The sequence below is a fragment of the Macaca mulatta genome, chromosome 1 (assembly GCF_049350105.2).
Source record: "Macaca mulatta isolate MMU2019108-1 chromosome 1, T2T-MMU8v2.0, whole genome shotgun sequence".
NCBI lineage: Eukaryota > Metazoa > Chordata > Mammalia > Primates > Cercopithecidae > Macaca > Macaca mulatta.
In genome coordinates, this window is record NC_133406.1 from 126134242 (window position 1) to 126156517 (window position 22276).

Consider the following 22276-nt stretch of genomic DNA (forward strand, 5'->3'; position numbering starts at 1 on the left):
ATAGAGCATCTCATCTAGAACAACCCCTACATTTTATAGCCCGAGGACCAGAGATGGGAAACGATTTGCTCAAGGTCTCACAGCTAACTGGGGGCAGAGGGTCTAAAGTCCAGGTCTCCTGATTCGTGGTTCACTGCCCTTTCATGGGCAGCCCACAAATAGGATATCTTTTTCTATGCCCCCGACTAGGTGACTGCATCAAGGAGAGAGAAGTGCTTTAATCAGTTGTTGCAGAGGGGCCTCTGGGAAACCAGGGAGTGCAGTGTTGGGCTATAGATAGGTGAGCCTTTAAGAATCTCTTACTGTCCAGACACCCTGGGCACTGCAGCCAAGGAGAATGCTACTGTTATGGGCAGTGACATCAAGTGTACAGGTTGCACTGAAGGACAGATTTCTCCAGAAGCCAACATCCTGGCTCCCTCCCTTCAGCAGGTCCACCTCCTGCAAGCACTAGCCAAGACTTTCAGCCAGTGCTGCTGAGCTCTGATCTACCCTATCAGCTTCTAGGTTAGCAGTCTAGAGGGCTATGCTGGTTTCTACTGCTTTCTGGATAGCAGTGACCTCTCCTGCACCAGAGAGCTCATTACCAGTCAGGGGCCCTAAGGCAGCCTCTCCTGACGGCAGGTGAAGATGAAAGCAATAATGTGCTAGCTGTTCTGAAGCCCCTGGTCACCCATCGTTTTATTGAAGTCCAAAGTCTCAAACACCTCTAATGAGGATAAAAGGCTGGTAAGCCATGTGGGATCTGACTGAAACCTCCTGAGAGAGGGTAGTTCAGAGAGAGGACCTGGTGAGGGCTGAGCTGGGGCCTGGCTTTCCAGAGAGAGACAGTGACTACCAGGAGTTGCTGACCCTCTCTGTTTGCTTAGCTCTCATCTCTTATTTACTCAGAATTAACCTGCTTATTTTCCCTTATTAAATAATCCTGTCCTCTGCTGCTTGTACGTGCAGGAGAACAGTGAACCAAGAGCTGCTAACTTGCCACCAGGCCCCGTGAGGGCCAGCCACTCCCCGAGGAAGCCTCCAGAGCCAGGCTTTTGTCTTCTGGCCCTGGTTTCCTCCCTGCCTCCAGGTCATAGTGGGATCTTGGGCCAGTCCTTTTACCCGGCTGTGCCCATGGATGGAGAGTGCAGTTCACTTTTGGGTGCAGGGGCCACACCACACTGCAGACTCAGCACCTGCATGTCGCCAGCTGCCACAGTCCTGTGAGAAAGAGCAGGCGTCCTGCAAAAACCAGGAGGTCTGCGGTTCACTGCTCCCCTGGAGGGAGCCATCCTTGACAGCAGTTCATAGAGCCTGGGGCGATGCTGTTTACCCTGAGGGACCTCTCATACCCCGAGGCAAGCCTCCCAGGTCCATAACGAATAAACTCAGACTCCCCCAAAAGAGACAGCCTGTGAAAGTGCAGGCAACTCCGCATCTGTAGGACATGGTGGTGGGGAAATGGGGACAGCAGCCTTTTGTTCGCTCCCTCTCAGGGGGGCCACAGGAGCTTCCAGAGTTCTTCCCAGGGCCCTGACTCGATGATAACACTGCGCGAAGAACCACTCCTTCCAGAGTTCTTTTACTAACATGTAAGCGCCCCTTTCTGCGAGCATTTCTGTAGCTGCTTTTGTGTCCTTCTGGGCACGCTGAAGCACAAGCAGGTGCAAGGCAAGGACCCTGTCACAAAAGGAGCTCTTGTCACTAGATGCTGGGGGACACAGCTACAGGGAAAAGGAGACTTGGTGACTCCTGGGAGCTGTTCGAGGACAGGAAGCCTGCAGGGGTGTTGAGGAGAGATGCTCACTGTGGCCTGGACCCTGGGCGAGGGTCCATGGGGGTGTGGTGTGGGGGCGTGATGTAGGTATAGGAGTATCCAAGCCAAGAGGAGAAGGGGAGGCATTTTGGCAAAAAGGACCAAAGATATACCAGCCATGTGGAGCGGAGGGTTGGCATAGAGAAGGGAGAGAGCAGCAGGTGAGGAGGTAAGACAGGGCCCAGTTGCTGAAAACCCGAAGTGCAATAAGATGAGCCTTGATCCCAGAAGCCAAACAAGGGGAGCCACTGAAGGTGTTTGAGCAGTGGCACTGATATATGAAAATCTCACACCAAAGCGCTCATTAGTCACTCAGCCTTGGGCCAGTTATTTAACTTCACCAAACATGAATTTTCTCCTGTGTGCAATAGGGATGATGAGAGAGAGAGCACCTACTTCATAGGGCTGAGGTAAGACTCACCAAGATAGTCTAGCCAAGTACTTAGCAGAGGCCTGGCACACAGTCCATGTGCAATGGGTTGGTTCCTAGTACTGTGCTCACTGAATCTAAAGGGTTTCAGTAACTTGGGGCTTGAGAGGTTATTAAGGGAAATAAAGGGGCTTCTCTTTATACCTCGGTGCCTCTGTGAGACATGGAATATTTAGCCAGATGTGATGCTGATCTGCCCGCTGCCGCAGGACCCATGCCAGGGCACGGGGCACTTGCTGTGTGTGTCTCTTTTGACTAGGGGTCTAGGGAGCCAGGAGATGCACCTGAGCAAGATGGGGACTCCAGCACCTTCTTTTAACTGGTTACGCCCCACTAGACCATCTGCATTTCGAGAGTGGGGACTGCATACCCTCCACAAAGCATGGTGCCTCTGGCAGGCACTCTGTAAATACGAATGGAAACACAAATGAACAAGTGGATGGAGTGTACGCCAAGGTGCAGAAGGGTGAGGGTTCCCCTGAGCAGCTTCCTAGGTGAGCTGGAAGGGCATTGCTCAAAAGTGGAGTGCAAGGACCACTCTCCCGAGAGTCACGAGTCCAGGCAGCTGGCAAGGTTTATAAACCTGAGCAAGTTCTTCGTCTGTGAAATGGAGGGGAAAATGCCAACAAGCCTGCCTCACAGAGTTGCTGAGAGCCTCACAGCTGGAAGTGATCTTCATGGAGGCGCTCCACAGGGGCTGGTGTGGGATGGCTGGCTCTGTGGAGGCCACGGGGTTCTGTGTGCAGGAGGGGTGGCTGTCTCCACAGTGTGCCCAGCCCTGGCCCCAGCCAGGCCCTTCTTGGGAAGCTGGGGGTATTCACCTGCTGTTCCTAGAATTTGGTTTGGGGGGTGACTTTATTTCGGGGGTGTGGACAAAAAGACAAATCTGGGGCTAGGAAAGCGGTGGGGTGTCAGGGCTGCCTAGAGGAGAGTGTGGTGAGCACAGACTCTGGAGGTAGGGGAGACAGGGCCTTGGCTTATTCTCCAAGGGGACCAGGCTGTCGGGGTCTCCAGGAGAGGGTGGCTCTTTGCAAGGAGAATGGACCAAAACTCTGGTGTCACCCTCAACTCTTCTCTTTCCCGGAAGTCATTACCTCCTTAGAGAGGCCTTCTCTGGCTAAAAATTCAACAACTATAGCCTCCTGCTGGTCATTTTATATTCCCCTTCTCTGCCTTTTGTTCTCCTTGATACTTTTGACTAACTTATGTACTTACCTCTTTTATTGTCCTTTGCCCTAATAAAATGTAAGCTCCACTCGTAAAGATGACAACAATAGACACTGGGAACTACTAGAGTTGGGAGGGAGGGAGGGGGCAAGGTTTGAAAAACTAACTGTTGGGTGCTATGCTCACTACCTGGGTGGCAGGATCATCTGTACCCCAAACCTCAGCATCACGCAGTATACCCATGTTACAAACCTGTACATGTACCCTCTGAATCTGAATCTAAAATAAAAGTTGAAATTATTTTTTTAAGTTGAAATGTATTTTTTAAGTTCCAGGAAGGCAGGGGTTTTTGTCTGTTTTGTTCTCTCCTCTATCCTTAGCACTCAGATCAACACTTAGCACATAGCAGGTGACCAATAAATATTTGTTGACTGACTGAATTACTGGATGGATGGATGGATGGATGGATGGATGGATGGATGGATGGATGGATGGGTGGGTGGGTGGGTGGATGGATGGGTGGATGGATGGGTGGATGGGTGGATGGATGGGTGGATGGGTGGGTGGATGGGTGGATGGGTGGATGGATGGATGGGTGGATGGATGGATGGATGGATGGGTGGATGGATGGATGGATGGGTGGATGGGTGGGTGGGTGGGTGGGTGGATGGGTGGATGGGTGGATGGATGGATGGATGGATGGATGGATGGATGGGTGGGTGGGTGAATGGATGGATGGGTGGGTGGATGGATGGATGGGAGGGTGGGTGGGTGGATGGATGGATGGATGGGTGGATGGGTGGATGGGTGGATGGGTGGGTGGGTGGGTGGATGGATGGATGGATGGGTGGATGGATGGCCTCATCTGAAATCACCCCAAACCCTGATCTCTTCCTCCTCAAACCTGACTCTGGGAGCCCTATGAGAGAAAACCTCTCCGTATCTTGGAGCTCCTCCTCAAACCTGCGGGAGGAGGCTTCACCATGACAGCGCCCTCCTTCATCAAATGGAGGAAGCAACCTGGCAAGGCACTGTTTAATGCCACACATGGGTGTGCTTACTGTCTTTGAGGTTTTCCTATTCTCTCAGAAACTTCCAGGAATCCCTGGCCACGATGATTCTGGGGGCAGGAGAGGCAGCAGAGCGTGTGCTCTGTAGCTGGGTTTATTTTTAAAGGATGACCACATTTAAGGAGAAAACAGAAAGTGGACCTGAGGCCTAGCATCAAACACTTGCCATCAGATGGGGTGCCAGGTGTTTGTCTCCTTGGTTGGCTGTGATTGACAAAGAATTACTGCACTGAGGGGCAGAAGCAGAAAAGAATCATAGACCTGCTGGGAGAGGGGACACTTGAAGACTAGAGCATGTGTCTTGTCCAGGACACTGTCATGACCACATGCCTGGATGGGCAGGAAGTCAAGGGGGTCAGTGACTGAGAAGGGTGAGCTGGAGGATAACAGGAAGAGGCCATAAAGGGGCTGGTGGTTGGAGGCTGAAGCCAAGGGGCACACAGAGAGCAAGTCAGGCCAAAGGCAGAACGGCAAGGACCAGGGTCAGAATGTGGGTTGATATTGAGAGGGAATATTGGAAGGGGCAAATTGTACTGAAGAGGCAATATTGTTTCCATTGCCTTTTATACCCGGTTACTCGCAGCAAGGAGGCCAGTCCCTTAGTCTTAAAAACAGAGCACTGTGTCTCCAAGACCCTCCTCCTGACCCCAGAGAGCCCCAACAGATGCTGCACAGGACATGAGGCCCGTGGTCTGCAAGCCCCTCATCTGCCCTCTTGTCTGCTTCTTTGCAGGAAAGCGTGGACTTGGGAGAGATCATGTTCTCCCTTTGCTACCTGCCCACAGCAGGCAGGCTCACCCTCACGGTGATTAAGTGTCGGAACCTCAAGGCGATGGACATCACAGGCTATTCAGGTACTTCTCTTAACCCGAGTGGCCTGCCAGCAGCCCAGACATTAGGATTTGGAAGGATGTTCAGGGAGAAGGGGAAAGAATTATCAGCATTCTTAGAATAGAAGCACCAGCTCTGGATGCAAACTGCCTGGATTCGAACTCCAGTTCTGCCATGTCTTTGCTGTGTAAATGCTTTGGTTTTCTAGTCTGAAAAGTGGGAATAACAATATCTTATATGGGTTGCTTTCAGGAGAAATGAGTTAATTCATGTAAATGTTCAGAATGGTGTCTTACACGTATAAGCACTCAGTAGATATCATCTATTGCTGTCATTCTTTCTCTTAGAAGAGGGAGATAATAAGAATTAAATATACAGGATTTAAACCTTAAGGATAAGTTTTCTTATTTATATGAGGCCCCAGGACTTCCGGAAGGGTTATGTCAAGTTTGAGCGTGTAAATGTTTGCCGGTCCGTGCAGGCTTATGGCAGCAATTCTGTGCACTGAGCCAAGGAAACAAATCCACTGAAAAGCAAAATGCATTTGTATTTGAGGCTTTACTGCAGGCCTCCTGGCCTCAGCCTCAGCACCAAGAAAGCTGCTAGGTACAGCAGGAACATAGAAATATAGTCCTATTCTAGTGACAGAGGAAATGCTTGTTTGGGGGCGGCTGCACAGCAACCTGCAGGATGGACGTAGTGTCAGAGGTTTGAGTCTTCCCCTACAATTCTGCAAGTTGTGGAAGGAGGTATTTGAGTTTGGAAACAACAGAGGAGTAACTTGAGTCTTGGGAGCCTCCTTCCCTCATCAGCTCAGACTTCTCTGAGGAGTGAAATGGGGTGAAGCCTCTCAGTCTGGGCTGCACTCAGAATTGCAAATGTGGAAAAAAGCTCAGTTTGTTTCCCTAGATCCCCTGCCCTCCTGCTCGAGAGACTCTCGATGATTCAGATTACCAACGTAAAACCACTGAGGAGTTGCTTCTGAACTTAGCTGGGAATATATTAAAGAGTTTTCCTCATATTTGCTTTGTATTCTTTATTTATTTGCTGGAAAACCCCTAAGTTGTGGAAGAAGGTATTTGAGTTTGGAAATAACAGAGGAGTAGCTTGAGTCTTGGGTATAATCAGTTGCTGGAAAGAGGTGATGGCTGAGCCAGAAACACCTGGGCTCAGGTGTAACCTGGTGCAGCTGGAAGAAGAGGAGGTATCAGGCCTTGAAAACTGAAGTTTCAGGATAAGGTGGTCAGGAAACCCTAGAGTAACAAGTGTTTGTTGCAGCTCTGAGTCCCTCAGAGCTTCCCACACACATCAGGACGTAGGGAAGAGATTAACAGACCTCTTCTGGCCTGGGAAAAGCTTAGGCAGCAGCAAGTCAGCTTCCCCTAAAGTACAGCCAATGTAGATTTCATTTTAATACCAAAATAAGTGCATAACAGGGAAGAAAATTCACTGAAGACTCTCAAGGCTGCTGAGGGAAATAGGATTTTGCTGCCTAAGTCCCCACACTCTCTTCTCTGGCGTAATTAAATTGATGTGCTGGAGAGAAAGCCTATGGTGAAGCTGCTGAGGTCATCACAAAAGCTGCTCTGAATCAGAGAGTTTGGGGTGTGAGATTTTTTTCATGCTAATTTCTAACCTACCTTTCACAATTGCCCCTCTTTTTGACCTGGGTTTGGAACCTGTTATTAAACCTTGGCTTGATTCTGAAGATCCAGGGGTCCTCTTTTCATTACAGGTTTCTGTCTATTTTGTTCATTGATGTAAGCAAGTATCTGGAACAGTGGATAAAACACAGTAAGCATTCAATAAATAGATATCGAAAGAATGGATGGTTGAATTTACAGCATGAGGAACCTGGTCCAAGGGTGAAGCAGTGGGGGTGTACTGGCTAGGAGCCTCTCGAACTAGATCTCCTGTTCTTGAGGATGAGTTTGAGGTTGCCCTCAGCCCAGACTTATTTGATGTTGAACTAAGCTGGGGAGTGAATGGAGCTTATTAATTGCCTATTCTTGAATTGTGTGGCATTGACGTCTAAAACCCAGGATCTTCTTGTTCTCCATGATCTAAACTAGCCCTGAATCAATTCTCAAAGCCTATCTGCTAGAACCATGACACTAAAAATAGCACAAAATAATAATAAGGACCAGTATGCTACAAAGGGGTGGTGAGTGCATTCTAAATGCTGAATTTTGATGGCTCCCATGACAATGAGGCTGAAATACACTGCTGGTCTTTGTGTCCCCTCCCTCAGCTGCATAGAGCATCATAGGCTGTTAGAGAGGAAAGGACCTCCAAGATCATCTGGGGCCAGCATTCCACTAGAAACCACGGATTTTTGCCCCAGAAAAGCCTAGGGAACGGTCATCTGTCTGCTTGGCTTCATGGATGCTGGTGAAAGTGTGGGTTCCTGCAAGGGAAATATGTACACTGAATTTTATAAATTTCCTATCAGCCAGGCACAGTGGCTCATGCCTGTAATCCCAGCTACTCAGGAGGCTTAGGTGGAAGAATCACTTAAGCCCAGGAGTTCAAGACCAGACTGGGCAAAACAGCAAGACCCTGTCTCTTTAAAAAAATGCATATGCCTTGTAGGGGTGAACAGAGTTGGGGAAGTTTGCTAAGGCATTTGCTCAGTGGCCCATGGGACAAGTGGCTCTGCCTCTATTTTTCCAAGCCTCACGATATGGAAATCTGCTCTGATGTGGGAATGTATGGAAATAGGTAGAGCAGGGGAATGAGGCAGCACCTGAGTAACCTCAAGTCTGGAGCCACTTTGCAAGGCAAGATACATCCTTATGGATTCTGCAAGCTGCTGTGTTAAAGACAGGTCTTGGGGCTAGCTCTGCCCATCTGTCTACCTGAACCTGAATAATGTCCTGGGGCATATCCACAAAGAATGGAATCTGTGGAAAGCAGAGCCTCATGCCAGTTCTCAAAACTCTTACTTCCTTTATACTGAAAATCCCCGAGAGAGGATCCTTTCAAATGTGTAGTTAGAGAAGCAGGTTGATTAAACACCTCATGGTCTCCCCATCAACCCAACCTCATGTCCCCACAGTTAAAGCATAGCTACTGCTGCCACATGGATTAGTTGGCAGCTCATTTAGGTGTCTACAGAAATGCCTTTCAGGCTTGGGGTTTCTGATCAGGTGTCACAGTTCTTCCTCGTTTCCACCATGGATGTGTGCCTCATCTGAATGATGCCAGGGAGTACAGGGCCCTAGTCGGTGCTCAGTGTCCAGGAGATAGAACCACATGCCTATGAATCACAGAGCTGGGAAGCAGCTGCTTGGCTGGCACTTCCTGACAGATTCACAGGAGCCCTGGCTTCTGGGCAACAAGGTGTCTCAGCACATCAGTGTCTCGAAAACTATTATTACCTGTGAGCTGCCCTCCCATTTCTTGAGCTGTGCAGCATAAATAACAATTATGATGGTGACCGAGACACCTGCGCTATGAGATACAATAGGTATCACTTCACTTGAGTAAGTAGAAAATTTCAGGGTAGAAAGATGGCCATGAAATACCCATTCAGAAAACTAAAGAAAACAAAAGGATGGGAGGCACATGGAAGTTCAATAAAAGCATCTCTTTGCAGGATGGAGAGAATCCAAGATCCCACTGAGAAAGGAAATGTCAACCAGCTGCCCTGAGTCTCCCCGGGCCACAGCTCCCTCCTCCTCCACTGCCCAGAAGTGGGCAGGAAACGGCTTCCAGGGAAGCAGAGAGCAGGGCCACTTCCCGCCTTCTAGATGCCAAATGGAAATGAGATTATTGAGACAATGGGACCCAAAATTATGTTCTCAGGTGGGGAGGACATGAACAGCATCGTGATTGTTGCTGTTCATTTCACTCTGACACATTGTGTCTCCTTGGCCATTGTTGAGTCCTATTTTTACCCTGCCCCAAAACTTTTATCCTTTGGTTTATAATTCTGAAAAAACAAAAAAGTCACTCAAGGAAAAGCACTCCTCATAGGTGAAAGAAATAGTGTCATTGTTCAGCCTCATCACCCTTTTGAGTCAGCCAGTGATTGACGAGCTGAGATTTAGGGCTGTGAACTGCATACCTGTCGGCAGGTGCCACGTCTGATTTGGGGCCAGCTTCCCCATTAGTAAAAGTCCATTAGGCGCTCTCCCAAGAGTACTGAGGTAGCTAAAGACTCTGCATTTATTAAGCACAGAGTGTCCTCAGAGACAGGTGTGCTACATAAATACAAGGTGGTTTAATTATTTTAACAACCCACTGATACCATCTGATGAGCAGCAGTAGGTCTAGGGCTTCAGTCCCTTTGCTGCAAATGATGTTTGCAGACATCTGTTAACACACTCCATTCCCTTTCCTCTGTCCCCATTGGCACAGATCCCTATGTCAAAGTGTCCCTGCTTTGTGATGGGCGGAGGCTGAAGAAGAAGAAAACAACCATAAAGAAAAACACACTCAATCCTGTCTACAATGAGGCCATCATCTTTGACATTCCCCCGGAAAACATGGATCAAGTCAGCCTGCTCATCTCAGTCATGGACTATGATCGGTAGGTGGGCGTCCCAGAAGGATGTGATTCCACCCCTCACTCCCACTCCAGCACCAGCACAGGGCTCCTTGACCTTGTGATTCAGGGCTCAGCTTCGGGGTTCAGGCCTCAACTCTATCTGTACCCAAGAAGGGTACAGGAGTTTGAGGAAGATCATGGATTCTCCCTTAGCAAAGGTTCAAAGTTCTTTTCCCAACTGGCCTATTTCCATCAGGGGCGGCTCTATCCATCAGTTTCCCTGAATTCACCCCTTGCTATTCCCATTCTTCCATCTGGCACCAAGTCCTGTTATCTGGCCTTCGAAATGCCCCTCTATCCTCTCTATTTCTGCTGTTGCTATTACTGTCACCCTGGGATGGCTGTGCAGCCTCCTAACTGACCCCTGCCTCCATCGATTCCTGCCCCAATTCGGTCAACATACTAGGGACACATCTTCCTAAATGACAGCTTTCTTCCTGGACCCGCCCTTCTAAAGAACCATCAGTGGCTCCTGTGATCCAGGCTTTTCCCTTGGACTCTCACGGCCTTCCCTCATCTGGAACCAGCATATCCATCCAGTCGGATCTCCCCTCTCTCAGATATTTTTCTTCTCTTCCATACCTCCTGCTTTTCCATCTAGGCTGGCTCAGAAACATTTCTCAACTGCTCCAGCCCCTATAACTCCTTCTCTCCAGTTGTCACTTTAGCTAAAGAAGAAAGAAACCATGCAATAAAGCCTCAATACAGGACTTTTAGCCCAAGTTCTCAGGCATAGTATTGACAAACATACCTAAGGGATAATTGATGTTCTTACCTAGTGAATAAATCACATTCCAGCCACGGGGGTTTTGGAGAAATGGTGCTCAGAGACGGTCGATTTATTTGCAAATACTGATGTCTCAGTGAGGTTGTAATGTGTTGGCAGGGTCAAATAAGTGAAGAGACTTAGACTCTCTCACCTCCCAAACTCAGGCTGTCTGCCCACCATTTCTTGAGATTCCAAACAGGTTTATAACCTTTGCTTATCTGCCTGTGTCTAGTGTCCACTGAAGGGGACCAGGCAAAGGCTTCACTGCCACTGACACCCAGAAGCCCTGCCAAGCATCTGTTTCCAGAGCTCAGAGTTCTGAGTTAGACCCATTGGGCAGAGTCCTACCATGCCCCCCCGCCCACCCGCGCTGGACCTCCTTGTCTGAGGGCATGTCTGGTAGCCAATGCTGGGACTTTTGTTTCTCCCTCAGAGTGGGCCACAATGAGATCATAGGAGTCTGTCGTGTAGGGATCAATGCCGAAGGCCTGGGTAGGGACCACTGGAACGAGATGCTGGCATACCCCCGGAAGCCCATCGCACACTGGCACTCCTTGGTGGAGGTAAAGAAATCCTTCAAAGAGGTGGGTGAGGTCGCCTGGCCCTTGGCATGTTTGCTGCATGGCAGTGTGGGCTGGAGAATGGCAGTCGGCTGCAGTGACACCTTCAGCCTTTTGTGGAAAGGTGGGCATGGGGGCCACATGCTTCTTACCCAGCGTGTAATAGGCCAAAAGGAAACAGAGGAAAAAGGTGGAGTCCACCGACACAAAGCCTCTGGTGTTGGGCATTTTGAAAGCAACACTGAGTTCGTAATGGAAAGCAAGAACTTTGAAGAAGACTTCCCAGCAGACCACTGTGCCAGGCCTGAAATGCTTTCACAAAGCCCTTGGCCAAGTTGGTCCTTTAGGAGAAAGCCCCAAGCGGGTGAGATCACAGCTTGGCAAGACATTCTACCCCTGTCAGAACAGTAAGTTCCCTGAGGCTCAAGCGAGGCAGTCACTTGGCAGTTTTCACTGCTTGGATGGAGATGCCAAAGAGCAGATTCCTCCTCTTATGAATGTTGGTTCTCGCCCTTGTTGGGGAAGGGAGCATGACCTCAAGGTGTCAGGCTTTCTGGCTAAAGCTGTGGAGCTGGGTTGCGTTGGGTTCTAACAGAGACGTAATGGAGAGAGCACTGGGCTGGGAGTCCCGAGACTTGGGCTCCAATCTTGGCCCCTCCTGACTTACTGTATAATCTTGACCCTGTCACTTCTCCCTCAACTGCAAAGAAAATATCCCTTTGAGTGATATCTGCAAACTTCTCCACCCTCCACTGAATCCCACTGACTTAGGATCCTGTATTCTATCACCCTGGTGGTCCCCAGGCCTGCTTTTTCTCAAATGGATTGGAAGTGTGGGTGACCAAACAAGGCTTAAAACTCACTCACAGTATCTCATGCCTTGGTCTGTATCCTAGAAAGCTGGGTGAATATTCTGTCATCTTAACAGGCTTCAAACCTAACAAGTCTAGAGAGCTGTATAAATTGGAAATTCTACTAATACAAAATAAAGCTTTATCCTTTTCACTGCATGGCCCCTCAGCTTAAAATCGGAGTCACCTTCAAAACAGAGTCATCCCCTCCCCACACTCTATGATGCAGAGAAGTCAGGTCGGCAAACCTAGAGAACCCACCGGCTCCCTGCCCTCTCATGGAGGACAAGCCCATTTCCAGCTGTTTCTGGCAGGGTGAGGTGTCTCAGGAGAGCCTGAGAGCCAAGGGGATTGGACCTGTGGAAACACGGGTGATAGGGACCTCGGTTGGTGAGGGGGCAGGCTAATTGATTCACCTCCCCAGACAGGTGGCGTGTGCTCTGTGCAGCTCCTGCCCTGTGACCTTTGAGGCGGCATCAAGGGGTATAAAGAAGCAAAGTTTCTGGCAGTTGAGACCTCATATTTCTATCTTGTGGGTGACTTGATTTTCCCATAGCTGTGGACCTTTAATGAGTGAGGCCAGTCCCTCGGCTCTCAGCTCCCCCAGAGGAGCCCCTGCCCCTCTTTTCCAGAAAGCCCTTTCTGCAGAGTGTGGGTGAGGAACCCACAATACAGGAGGCGTTGCTGGGCAGAACGCTAGACAACCTGCAGACAGCATCCAGCACCTCACTGAAGGCTGTGCTGGTTCAACCCAGGCAGAGGTCATGACAGCCCCATCCACCACACCACTCCTCCTCCCCCGCTTATCATCCTTTGGAGATATTTAAGAATAGAACAAGTCTACTGAACTGTTTAGGGTGGCTTAGGGGGAGGGCATGGAATGAGAGCTAAGAGGTCTCTGGTTGGCTGTAGGGCCTTAGAAAACTCACTGCCCCACTCTGGTCTTGGGGCTCCTTGGTAAAATGAGAGGATAAGCCCTTCCCATCTTTGCTTTTCTAGGAAACTCTGACCCTAAACTATGGCTGGGCCCATGAGCCCCCATCTTGTACTGTGACTGCCTTTCTAATCTTGAGTCTGCAATAACCCATCCCTGTTACCAGGCTGAGCCTGCCTGTGGAAAATGGAAAGTGACAGAGCAGCGGCTACAGCTGGGGGTGGGGTGTTGAGTACCACGGAGGAGCTAGGACTTGGCTCCAGAATCACTCTCCTTCATGATGAATACAACCTAATTAAGCCAAATAATTGATTTCCAAGTCCCTATTTCTTTGAGAACTCCGACTCACTGGTTCAGACTACAAAAGAAAGATAAAGTAGAATCAAGCCCTTGAAAATGAATATTTGATGAGACAGTAAAGGGAAAGTAACAGTATATGGAAAACAAAAAGAGAATAAATTGATATGCTTTGGGTTTACTTTTTGCTTGACCTCGCAGGCCAGGCTCCCAGGAATGCCCCCTCCCCCATGCATGATCCCACCATTTTCTACTCAGCTGATCATTCTCTGTATCAAGAAGCTGAAAATGACACTCGTCTCGGCAACCTGAGATTTCAATAGTTCGCATTTATTTGAAATTGTTGCCGACACATTTAGCGCCCACATTTGAAATATCTTTATTAAAATGCATGCAAACCCCCACAGGGCTGACATTAAGTAAGCACCTCGTGTCCGCTGGTGCGATGCATTGTGCTTGGAGGCAATCCTCCCGCTCATCCTCAGAGCTCACATCCTGCCTTCTTTTCATTCCTGTTCTGGATGTTGAGCAAGAGCTTTGCTCCTGAAACTTGTATCTCCCATTTGTATAATCATAAAGAAATCTCCTCCAGCTGCCGGGAAGATAAATGGCATCATATCTGCAAAGCGCTCTGTATTTATCTTGCACCTTTCTTAAGGGATTTTCAAGTGCTGTGATCGTTTCTTTTTTATTAATGAGAACAGAGGGCATCATACTTGCTCACTTGTTTGGGGCTCAAAATAAGGCTGAGGGGAACAAGTTAACTGAAAAGGTGTCTTTCCCTGCTGGGATTCTTTCATGAATAAAAATTCATTGAGCCATCACAAGTGGCCTTTCCCAGCTGCGGCACCCGCCCCCTTCCCTCTCAGCCCAGAGCCACGTGTCATCATTGTTACCACACACAGGGTTGACCAGCACTCTTCACCAAGGCATTTTATTATGGAGGGCCAGGTTCAGATCATCTGCCAGAGATGTTAAATCTCCATTGGAACGTGACCCATTTCAGAGCAAAAAAAGACCTTACTGGAACACAGGCCTTCTGAAACAACAATCTCCCTGTGTGCTGGGGACAGGTATGCTGCTATTTCAGAGCCACTGTAAGCCTCCTGGAATCATTCACCTTCCCATTGTCCATGAACCCCATCTCCTCCCTTTGTTTATCTTCGTAGGAAAACTCGGACTAGCAGGGGAGCCAGTGTTCCTTCTTCATTTGTTCTGGATAAACAGTTATGCTCCCTGCGACTACTCTTTGGGCTGCTACATAAAGGAAGAAAGACACTCTATGAAGCCCTTTTATGTTTTCTCCTCTGACCTGGCCTATCAGTCAGGTTGTGTAAGTGGCATGCTTACCCAGGGAAGAAGCCAGTGATTATAATGTACCTTTCACCAACAGTAAAGGTTGTAACAGAAAAGTAGAACTCCTAAAATGAAGGTCTGTTAAATGAGAGCATTAGTAATCATCTGTTGTCACCTTCTGGTTAAGAAACACTTGAGTCAGAAGCCACAGTGGGCTCAACAACCAGGCATTTATTTATCTAAAATATTTCACCAGGGAAACCCTCGGTTGTGATTTCATTCAAGTGGATGCTGCAAGCAGAGAGACTGCCACCTGGAGTTAGGAGTAAGTACCTGGTGTGGACCCAAAGACGTTAGGTTGCTTATTACCTTTTGTCTCCTTCTTCCCCTAGTGTGGCCAAATGCTGAGATAGCAGCAGGATGGAGTGGAAACAACACTTAGTTGGGTGTTAGGAGACCTGGTTTCGGGTCCTGGCTCTGCCCCTAGCCAGCTGTGTCTTGACTTCTCTGTCTTCGTTTTCTTATTTGCAAGAACAAGGTTAGACTGGATCAGCTTCCAAGCCTGCCTCCAGTGCTGACATGCTAAGATTGCTTAGGTCTAGGTCACATAATGGTAGTCATCAGTACCTGATTGTCTGGCCCTTGGTTAGTCATAAAGATCTTCAGTTGGCCTGCACAGGGAGTCCTAAGAAGCCCACGAAGAACCGAGCCCAGAGAATGGTAACAGAAGCTTTCCTTAGAACTGAAAGCATTAAGGTAGTTTAGTAGGTCTGAATCCTTCCTCAACTTCGTGGGTTTCCCATCTACTCCATAGGTGATGCTGGATAGAAAGTGATCTATTCCTCAGGTGGCTCGGCCCTTCTAGAAAAGACTGTATTGAGGGAGAATCACATCCTCCCCTGACCCCAAACCTCCGTGTGTGCACAGATGCATAGTTGCAGCTTCTGCTCAGCCCCGTTACTCCACAGTGGAGACCCTCAACACTCATGAGAAGCAGAAGGGGGGGCTGCACTTCCAGGTCAGGAAGGCCATCTTGACCACCTACCTACCTCTTATCTCTGGAGCTCTGTCCTGCAGACACCCAGGAGAGTACTGGGTCTCTGCAACCCACTCCAAGGATGGGTGAGCAGTGGACACTGACTCACTTTGAAGTTATTAATATACAGCCCCCAGGCAGGTCCAGAATATTCATGGGGTCAGATCCTTGCTCAGTAAACATTGCTGCGGTTATGACTGCTGCAACAATGACTGGTTAAAGAAGGATCGAATGGCTCAAGTCCAGCCAGCCTCAGCCCTCTCCTTCACTCCATTACGCCTCATTACATGACCTCTTTCACAGAAGGGTTAGAGTCTGGCTGATAGAAGACAGTCTTTGAGCTAGGAGAGCTGGGGAGGAGAAAGGGGTTACAGAAGCCCAGAAGGGTCTGCTCATGCCTCTACCTCTCCACAAGTCAGGTGCAAATGCCCATAGGAAGAATAAAGACCAAAGGAGACAGCTCAAAGCTAAAGCAGTATCAGATTTTTAGCTGTACTATCAGCTCCCAGACAAATTGCTAATAATGCATGACCATCGGTTCTTGGCAGTAAGGACATATTCTGCACACTGCCTCTTTCGCTGCTAACATAATATGATTTTCAGTGTGAAAAATGGCTGAAGCGCACAGAAATGGTCCAGTCAGAGCACCTCATTCACAAACACACACACACACACACACACACACACACACACACACAGTTAAGAAAGCTTTAATTATCTCTGCAGTAGGCCTTTTTGAAAATCAGGTATTCCAAACCAGAAGCTCTAAGCTGTTTCCCTTATGTTTTTGCATGGCTGACAGCAAAATTCAAGAAAGCTTATGAGAAGCTGGGAAAGGTGAATTCAGTGCATTGGGCCAGTTCAGTTTTGCAAGTTGAAATGTAAATTTATTTAGCAATTAATAACCAGACTTTTCTCCTCTTTACAGTGGCAGGGCCGAGCTGCTAGCTTCGACAGTGAGAGCTCGTGCCCATCTCCGAAGCCACCTCCGACACCATGAGTTGTGCGGCCAAATAACACAAATGGGACTCAGCAATGTTCTCTTTGCACTTGTTCAACCGTCTAAACAGTGCTGTGCAGTCGCAGTGGCGGCAGCAGTGGCAGCCGTCCGTCACTCCAGAGTCTTACCTGCTCCTGTGTAGGTCAAGGCTGAGACACTTGTCTTGTGGTCAGATCTGTCTTAGTCTTTTCTGTCTCCCAAGGTGATGTTTTTGTGGTTTTTCACTTTTTATGGGTCTACTGTTAAGAAAAGAAAAAAAAAAAAAAAGAGTAGGAAAAGACAAAGGGTGGAAAGCCCAGAAGTTGGTTCTAGAAAATACAATGTACAGTTTTTTGGAAAGAGGTGGATTGAGTTTCTGAAATGCTGTGTCTCCAGCAAGCTCCACAACCCTGGAAAAGGAGGACGCTCAGTGGGACTGCGGTTGCATTTTCAGTGCCCTGCAGGAATGAGGTGAATCCATGGAAGAGCCTTTGTGAGGCGAATTACTAGTCTTTGAAGCTCTTCGCTGGAGGGACAGAAACCACATTGGGACCATCAGTCCCATGTTGAAATCACAAGACCTCTGAGGCGCTTGTGAGCCTTCAGCTGAAGTGCAGGATTCCTTGCTGGTTTTCCCCATGAATTGAAAACGTCTTGATTCTTCATGGGAACTTAGTCACTTTCTTTAGGAACGATTCCGCCGAAACTAAACACGCCGTATGTTTTCTGATGCGCCACAGTTAATGATCATATTTGTTTGAAAACAGGATCTTTGTTCTCAGAAATAACCTTCATTGTAAAGTAAGAGAGACACATACGTTCTGGAATGATTTCCGCATTATACATAGCTTTATAATTCCATGAGGTATCAACTCTCTGTTTAAAATGCCTAAACAGATTAAAGAACAACCTAGATTAAATGTTCTTTTCCAGATGGGGAGTTTTGAAATCCAAGTAGCAGTCTGAGTCCATCTTTCCATGAAGAGTATCTTTTTGATTGAAACTGAGTGAGCGTAAGCCTATTTCAGCCCCTTTGGCTCTGGGACAATATTCATCTTAAACTTTAGTTCTATAAATTACTAAGTACTTCAGTGTTGTTTGTTTCAGTGGTTGTGAGGGTTTCTTGTTTCCTTTAGATCTCTACCTTAGGCCAAACTCAATTTAGGAAAAAAAAAAATGGTTTGAACGATTCTGTGTTGTAATAGCACATTTCTGTTGAGTTAATAGTGTTCTTCGCACCAACCCCTAAAACCAGGTTGATTTGCTCAATCTCAGTTTGTGCAACCCCAGTAAGCGCGTGGAGGTGAGTTTCTACTTTGACTTGTGGCAGCACAATGCCGGTTTCCAGAGCTGTGTGTACTACTTGCAAGAGGCAAGTCTGCTGAAGAACCCCTTCTTTTAACAGTGGAAAATCAAGAACAGAAAATCTGTTCACACATCCGTGTCTTATTCTTTATATACGTTACATGGTAGAGGAGCAGCGACCAATAAAGCATCCCTCACTTTAAACCAAGTTGTCAGATTTCTCTGCTGATAGAACTCTGCATAGTGTCTTCTAGCCCTAAAAATGACCAGGTTGGGCATGAGTTAACAGGATATTGTGGCAAAAGGAGTTTTCTGCTTAGAAAAGTAAATGTAGATAAACCTAAACTCCACCCTGTACTGAACCTTAGGCTAGGGACTCATGTGTAAAGATGACTTTTCTCCCCAGATATCTTGTGATTGACAGGCCTTCCTAGTCCGGCAGTCCTGCATTTGGGTGTTCTCTTGAGAGTGAGAAAAAAACCCAAGGTCATGACAAGATTCCTAGCAGGCGACAAACTTCATTGTGATTCTGACTCTAGACTGACCCCATCAAGATAGTCGTTTCCATCAGTGAACAGATGCTGTAGACCTTGCAATTACAAAGGGACAGCTGAGTTTCCTGGGTCATAAGGAGTCCAGAAATTAGTGTGAGAAGGCCCTTCTGGAAGTGAACTCAAAATGCACGTCCAGCTGTCATCATTAAACCCTTAGGCAGGTGAGGATAACCCATTCTAACCTCTTGGAGAAGGGAGTGTGATCAATGTGAATTGCAATAGTATGGCTCATCTGAGACATTCCTCTTATATCCAAGCAGCTATCTCCCATGAGTGAACATCCCAATGGTTTCAGAAAATCATCTTCTGAATAGATTCTAGCCAGACCCCATACCACCCTGGCCAACTGCAACCGCTGCTGCTCTGGCAGTCTGGGTCAATTCCTACAGGCCTGGGAGCCCACCCCAGGGAGGCTTTTAGCTCCTGCAGCCTCACCCCCAGCACCCTCAAGGTAGACTAGTCTTCAACCTGAATCATGAATGAGACCTGAACATCTGCCAACTTCATTATCTAGCCCAGTATCTCTTCCCTCACAGAGGAGAAAAAAATGAAATACAAAGTCGATCCATTTGTTGGCTTTCTCTGGCCGGAGAAGCCTCTCGGGTTGTTGCTGTGAGCTTTGATAAAGTTGTGATAACAAGGGCCATTTGCACATAGTTTTTAAAAAAAAATATGGAAAGTTCCCTTCTCCTTTATTTAGCAGTGTTTCTGGGCTGAAAGATGCCCTCCTCCCCCTCTGCACTTACCCAGGACGTTAATTAATTGCATCGTCATTTAAAATATTATGTTGTTAATTACTGCTTCGTGTCTTCCCACCCCTGTCACAGCCTGGAGTTTTATTCAATTAAATCTCTGTCTCTTGCCCATTTCTCTTGTCATTTTATGTTCCTGGGGTTTAGCAGTCAGCACACGCACAGGACGTCGCAAAGCTTTTCTTTTCCATCTTTGCTTCACATAGATAACCACTTCCCTTCTAACAGAGGTAGAGCAGAAGGGCTGGTTTGTTCTTTGTTCTGGCCGAGGAATACCTGTGTACCCCATCAGGCTGGAATCCACCTGTGTTTTGTCAGGCTTGTGGCTCGGAGATCATTTGGCACACAGGGCTCCGCTGTTCCCTCAGCTGTTCAGCTCAACAAGCAGCCCCTGCAGATGCTGAAGCTCCCCTAGGGAAGTGGGCCACACACTCACATCTGGGAAGTACGATGCTGTCACCCACTAGCAGAGGAATTCTGCTAACCATTGTAAAACACAATTTGCCAAAGCCATGGGAAAATACTGTTGCAACCTCAAAAAAAAAAAAAAAAAAAAAAAAAAACATTCTAATATAATAGAATATCTCTCTGCTCGCCTGCAGCTTTTATTTTAGAGAGCAGTCCGTAGATTGGGGCGTGGAAGGGACCATCCATTCCTGCACGTCTGCATCTAAATGAGGGGTGCTCCACCATGAGAGGCCCAGTGAGCTGAACTGCTGAGAGCAGCACTCTCCTGCCTGAAGACGCAGCCTCCCCTTGCCAGTGGCTTCCCATCAGGTCACCCAGCAGCCAGAAGGATGAGGCAATGTGCTGGTCACATCTAGAGCTGATAAACCAAAGGGGTCATTGTGTCTGTTAGTATGGGCTGGGCTATGCTGCAATTACAACCTGCAGATTACAGTAGCTGAAAACAGCAAAGGCCTATCTCTCATCCATGATAGGCGCCCATCACAGGTCAGTTAGGAGCTTTGCTCATCTATCACAGGTCAGCTAGGAGCTTTTCTCATCGTATTTATTCAGGGGGACTCAGGAGGACAGAGTAACTGAAATCTCAAACACTGCTAGTTGCTACCCATGAGGGAAAAGAGTCCTTGGAAGGGTCTTCTACTGGCCTAAATGCTCTAGTAACACATCACTTTTCTTCACAGTCCATTGCCAGAACTGCTGATAGTGTCTCACAAAACATAAGAGGCTCGAGTTCCCCAGGGAAAGAAGAACTGGAAATACTGAGTTAGCAGCACCTAGGAAGACCACAGTGAATGTAAACAGGCCTGTGGAGGCTGACAGCTACTGAACAATGGATTCAGAAACACTAACACAGGCATCCATGTGTTCTATTCATTGTTGAACGACTTGCCCACAGAAAGCTTTTAGTCTAGTACAATGGCACTGAGTAATGATAGTTCAAGGTAGAAAATGGAAGTGCAGTTACGGAGGTGAAGTAAAAGGCTATAGAGGTCCAAGAAAGAACATCCCAGCTCAGCAGAATGAGTGGCAGCTTCAGGTGCAAAGTGGCTCTGAGCTAGGCGTTGAGGCTGAGTGGGATTTGGAAGTGTGGAAGTTGTGGGGAGGAGGCACATTGCAAACTGAGGGCCCACACAAGTGAAGGTCCAGAGCTGGAATTCCTAGGGCTGCCACTACCCTGAATCTAGGGGAGACAGTGAACCCCCTGAGTTCAAGTGCTACCCTGCTTGCACTGGTCAGCCCAGGCAGAGTGCAGGACTTCTGCCCATGGAGCCCTGCTGTCCCTGGCCCTGAGCCCCACCCCACCAGACTCTAGACCTGGCCCCTGTGTAGCTCTTGCCAACTGCCTCCACTAGGACCTGGACCTGCTGCCCCACCCTCCATTGGTGGCTTGGCAACTGCTCCTCTGACTTTAAGACTCAGTCTAGCAGCCTCATCCCATCCACTTAACCAGCCTTTCCTCCCTGGGCTATTATTTCTCAGCCAGAAGCCATTTGGGACTTCATGATCTGTGTCATGTCCTGCTGTCCTGCAGGGTGAGCCCTATCCAGAGGTCTGATTCCTTAGTAGGGGGAACAGGACCAGCCTCTCCCCAGCTTTCCCTCGGCTGTTCATAGCAGCAAGCCCATGTGGAGAGACTGGAGGTGAAGAGATGGGCAGGCAATTGTGGTTGTCCGCTCAAGAGGGAGTGTAGGGCTGACCCAGACATAGGCAGGGCACCTGTATAACATGTGGTGGTCACAGACAGACGTGGCGGCTCACACCTGTAATCCCAGCACTTTGGGAGGCTGAGGTGGGAGGATTGCTTGAGCCCAGGAGTTTCAGACCAGCCTGGGCAACAGAGCAAGACCCCATCTCTATTTTTTAAAAATTTGATAGTCACAGAGGGAAAATGCAACACCGGTGACAGCTGAGCTCATCTGGAAGACAGAGAGAGGAAAGGGGGTTTCCCAAGTGTTGTATGTTTTTATACCTTGGAAACTAAGTGTTCTATGCCTTCCACAGAAACCAGAAATTCAGCAGAGCAAGAAAAAGTGATGAGTCCAGTTTGGGCCAAACTGAGTTTGAGATGCTGGAGGGATGTCTAGCAGACAGCTGCAGTTCAAGATGCATCCTGGCAGCGAGGTCAGGTGTGAGATGTTAGTTTCTGGAAACCTTACACCACAAAGCGATGTGAAGACAGGAGGCTGACGCTGTTAAGTACAAGTAGACGAGGGAGCCTAAAAAGAGGTTCTTCAGGAACCATCAGCATTTAGACATCAAGGGAAAAGAAAGTGATGTGAATCATCATGGAGAGGTGCCCAAGCAAGGCTGACTGATGCAAATGCTGATGAACAAAAACAGATCAATCAAGGGCTTCCTAAAATGATTCCTCATAACAAGCGAATCCAAGTTGCTTCAGTATAACTCAATTCACGAAAGTCCATTTTCACCCATGTTTGCAGGGCTCCAACTCTTTTTTCGTCTCCCATCAGCTTGGCCCTTGATGTTTCAAAAAGAACTGTGTAAAATACACATAACATAAAATTTACCATTTTTAATTGTATGGTTCAGAGGCATTAAGTACATTTACATTGTTGTGCTAACATCAACACCATCCATCCACAAAGGTCTTTTCATCTTGAAAAACT

General features: G+C 48.0%; 1 protein-coding gene across 3 annotated transcripts in view; it reads left to right on the forward strand.

The window, feature by feature from the left end:
- The window catches only part of SYT6 (synaptotagmin 6), a 64256-nt gene extending 46250 nt beyond the window's left edge, over positions 1 to 18006 (forward strand). For 2 of the 3 annotated variants that reach the window (XR_013399551.1, XR_013399557.1), the window contains 5 exons: positions 5199 to 5319; positions 9659 to 9830; positions 11051 to 11201; positions 14812 to 14880; positions 16520 to 18006. Coding sequence is in view for 1 of the 3 variants with exons in the window: in XM_015148734.3 (XP_015004220.3) it covers positions 5199 to 5319; positions 9659 to 9830; positions 11051 to 11201; positions 16520 to 16591 (516 nt within the window). In the remaining 2 variants the exon portion in view is untranslated. The remainder of the gene's footprint in view (positions 1 to 5198; positions 5320 to 9658; positions 9831 to 11050; positions 11202 to 14811; positions 14881 to 16519) is intronic. The other variant, XM_015148734.3, reaches the window with a different exon arrangement.
- Positions 18007 to 22276: the final 4270 nt, after the last annotated feature.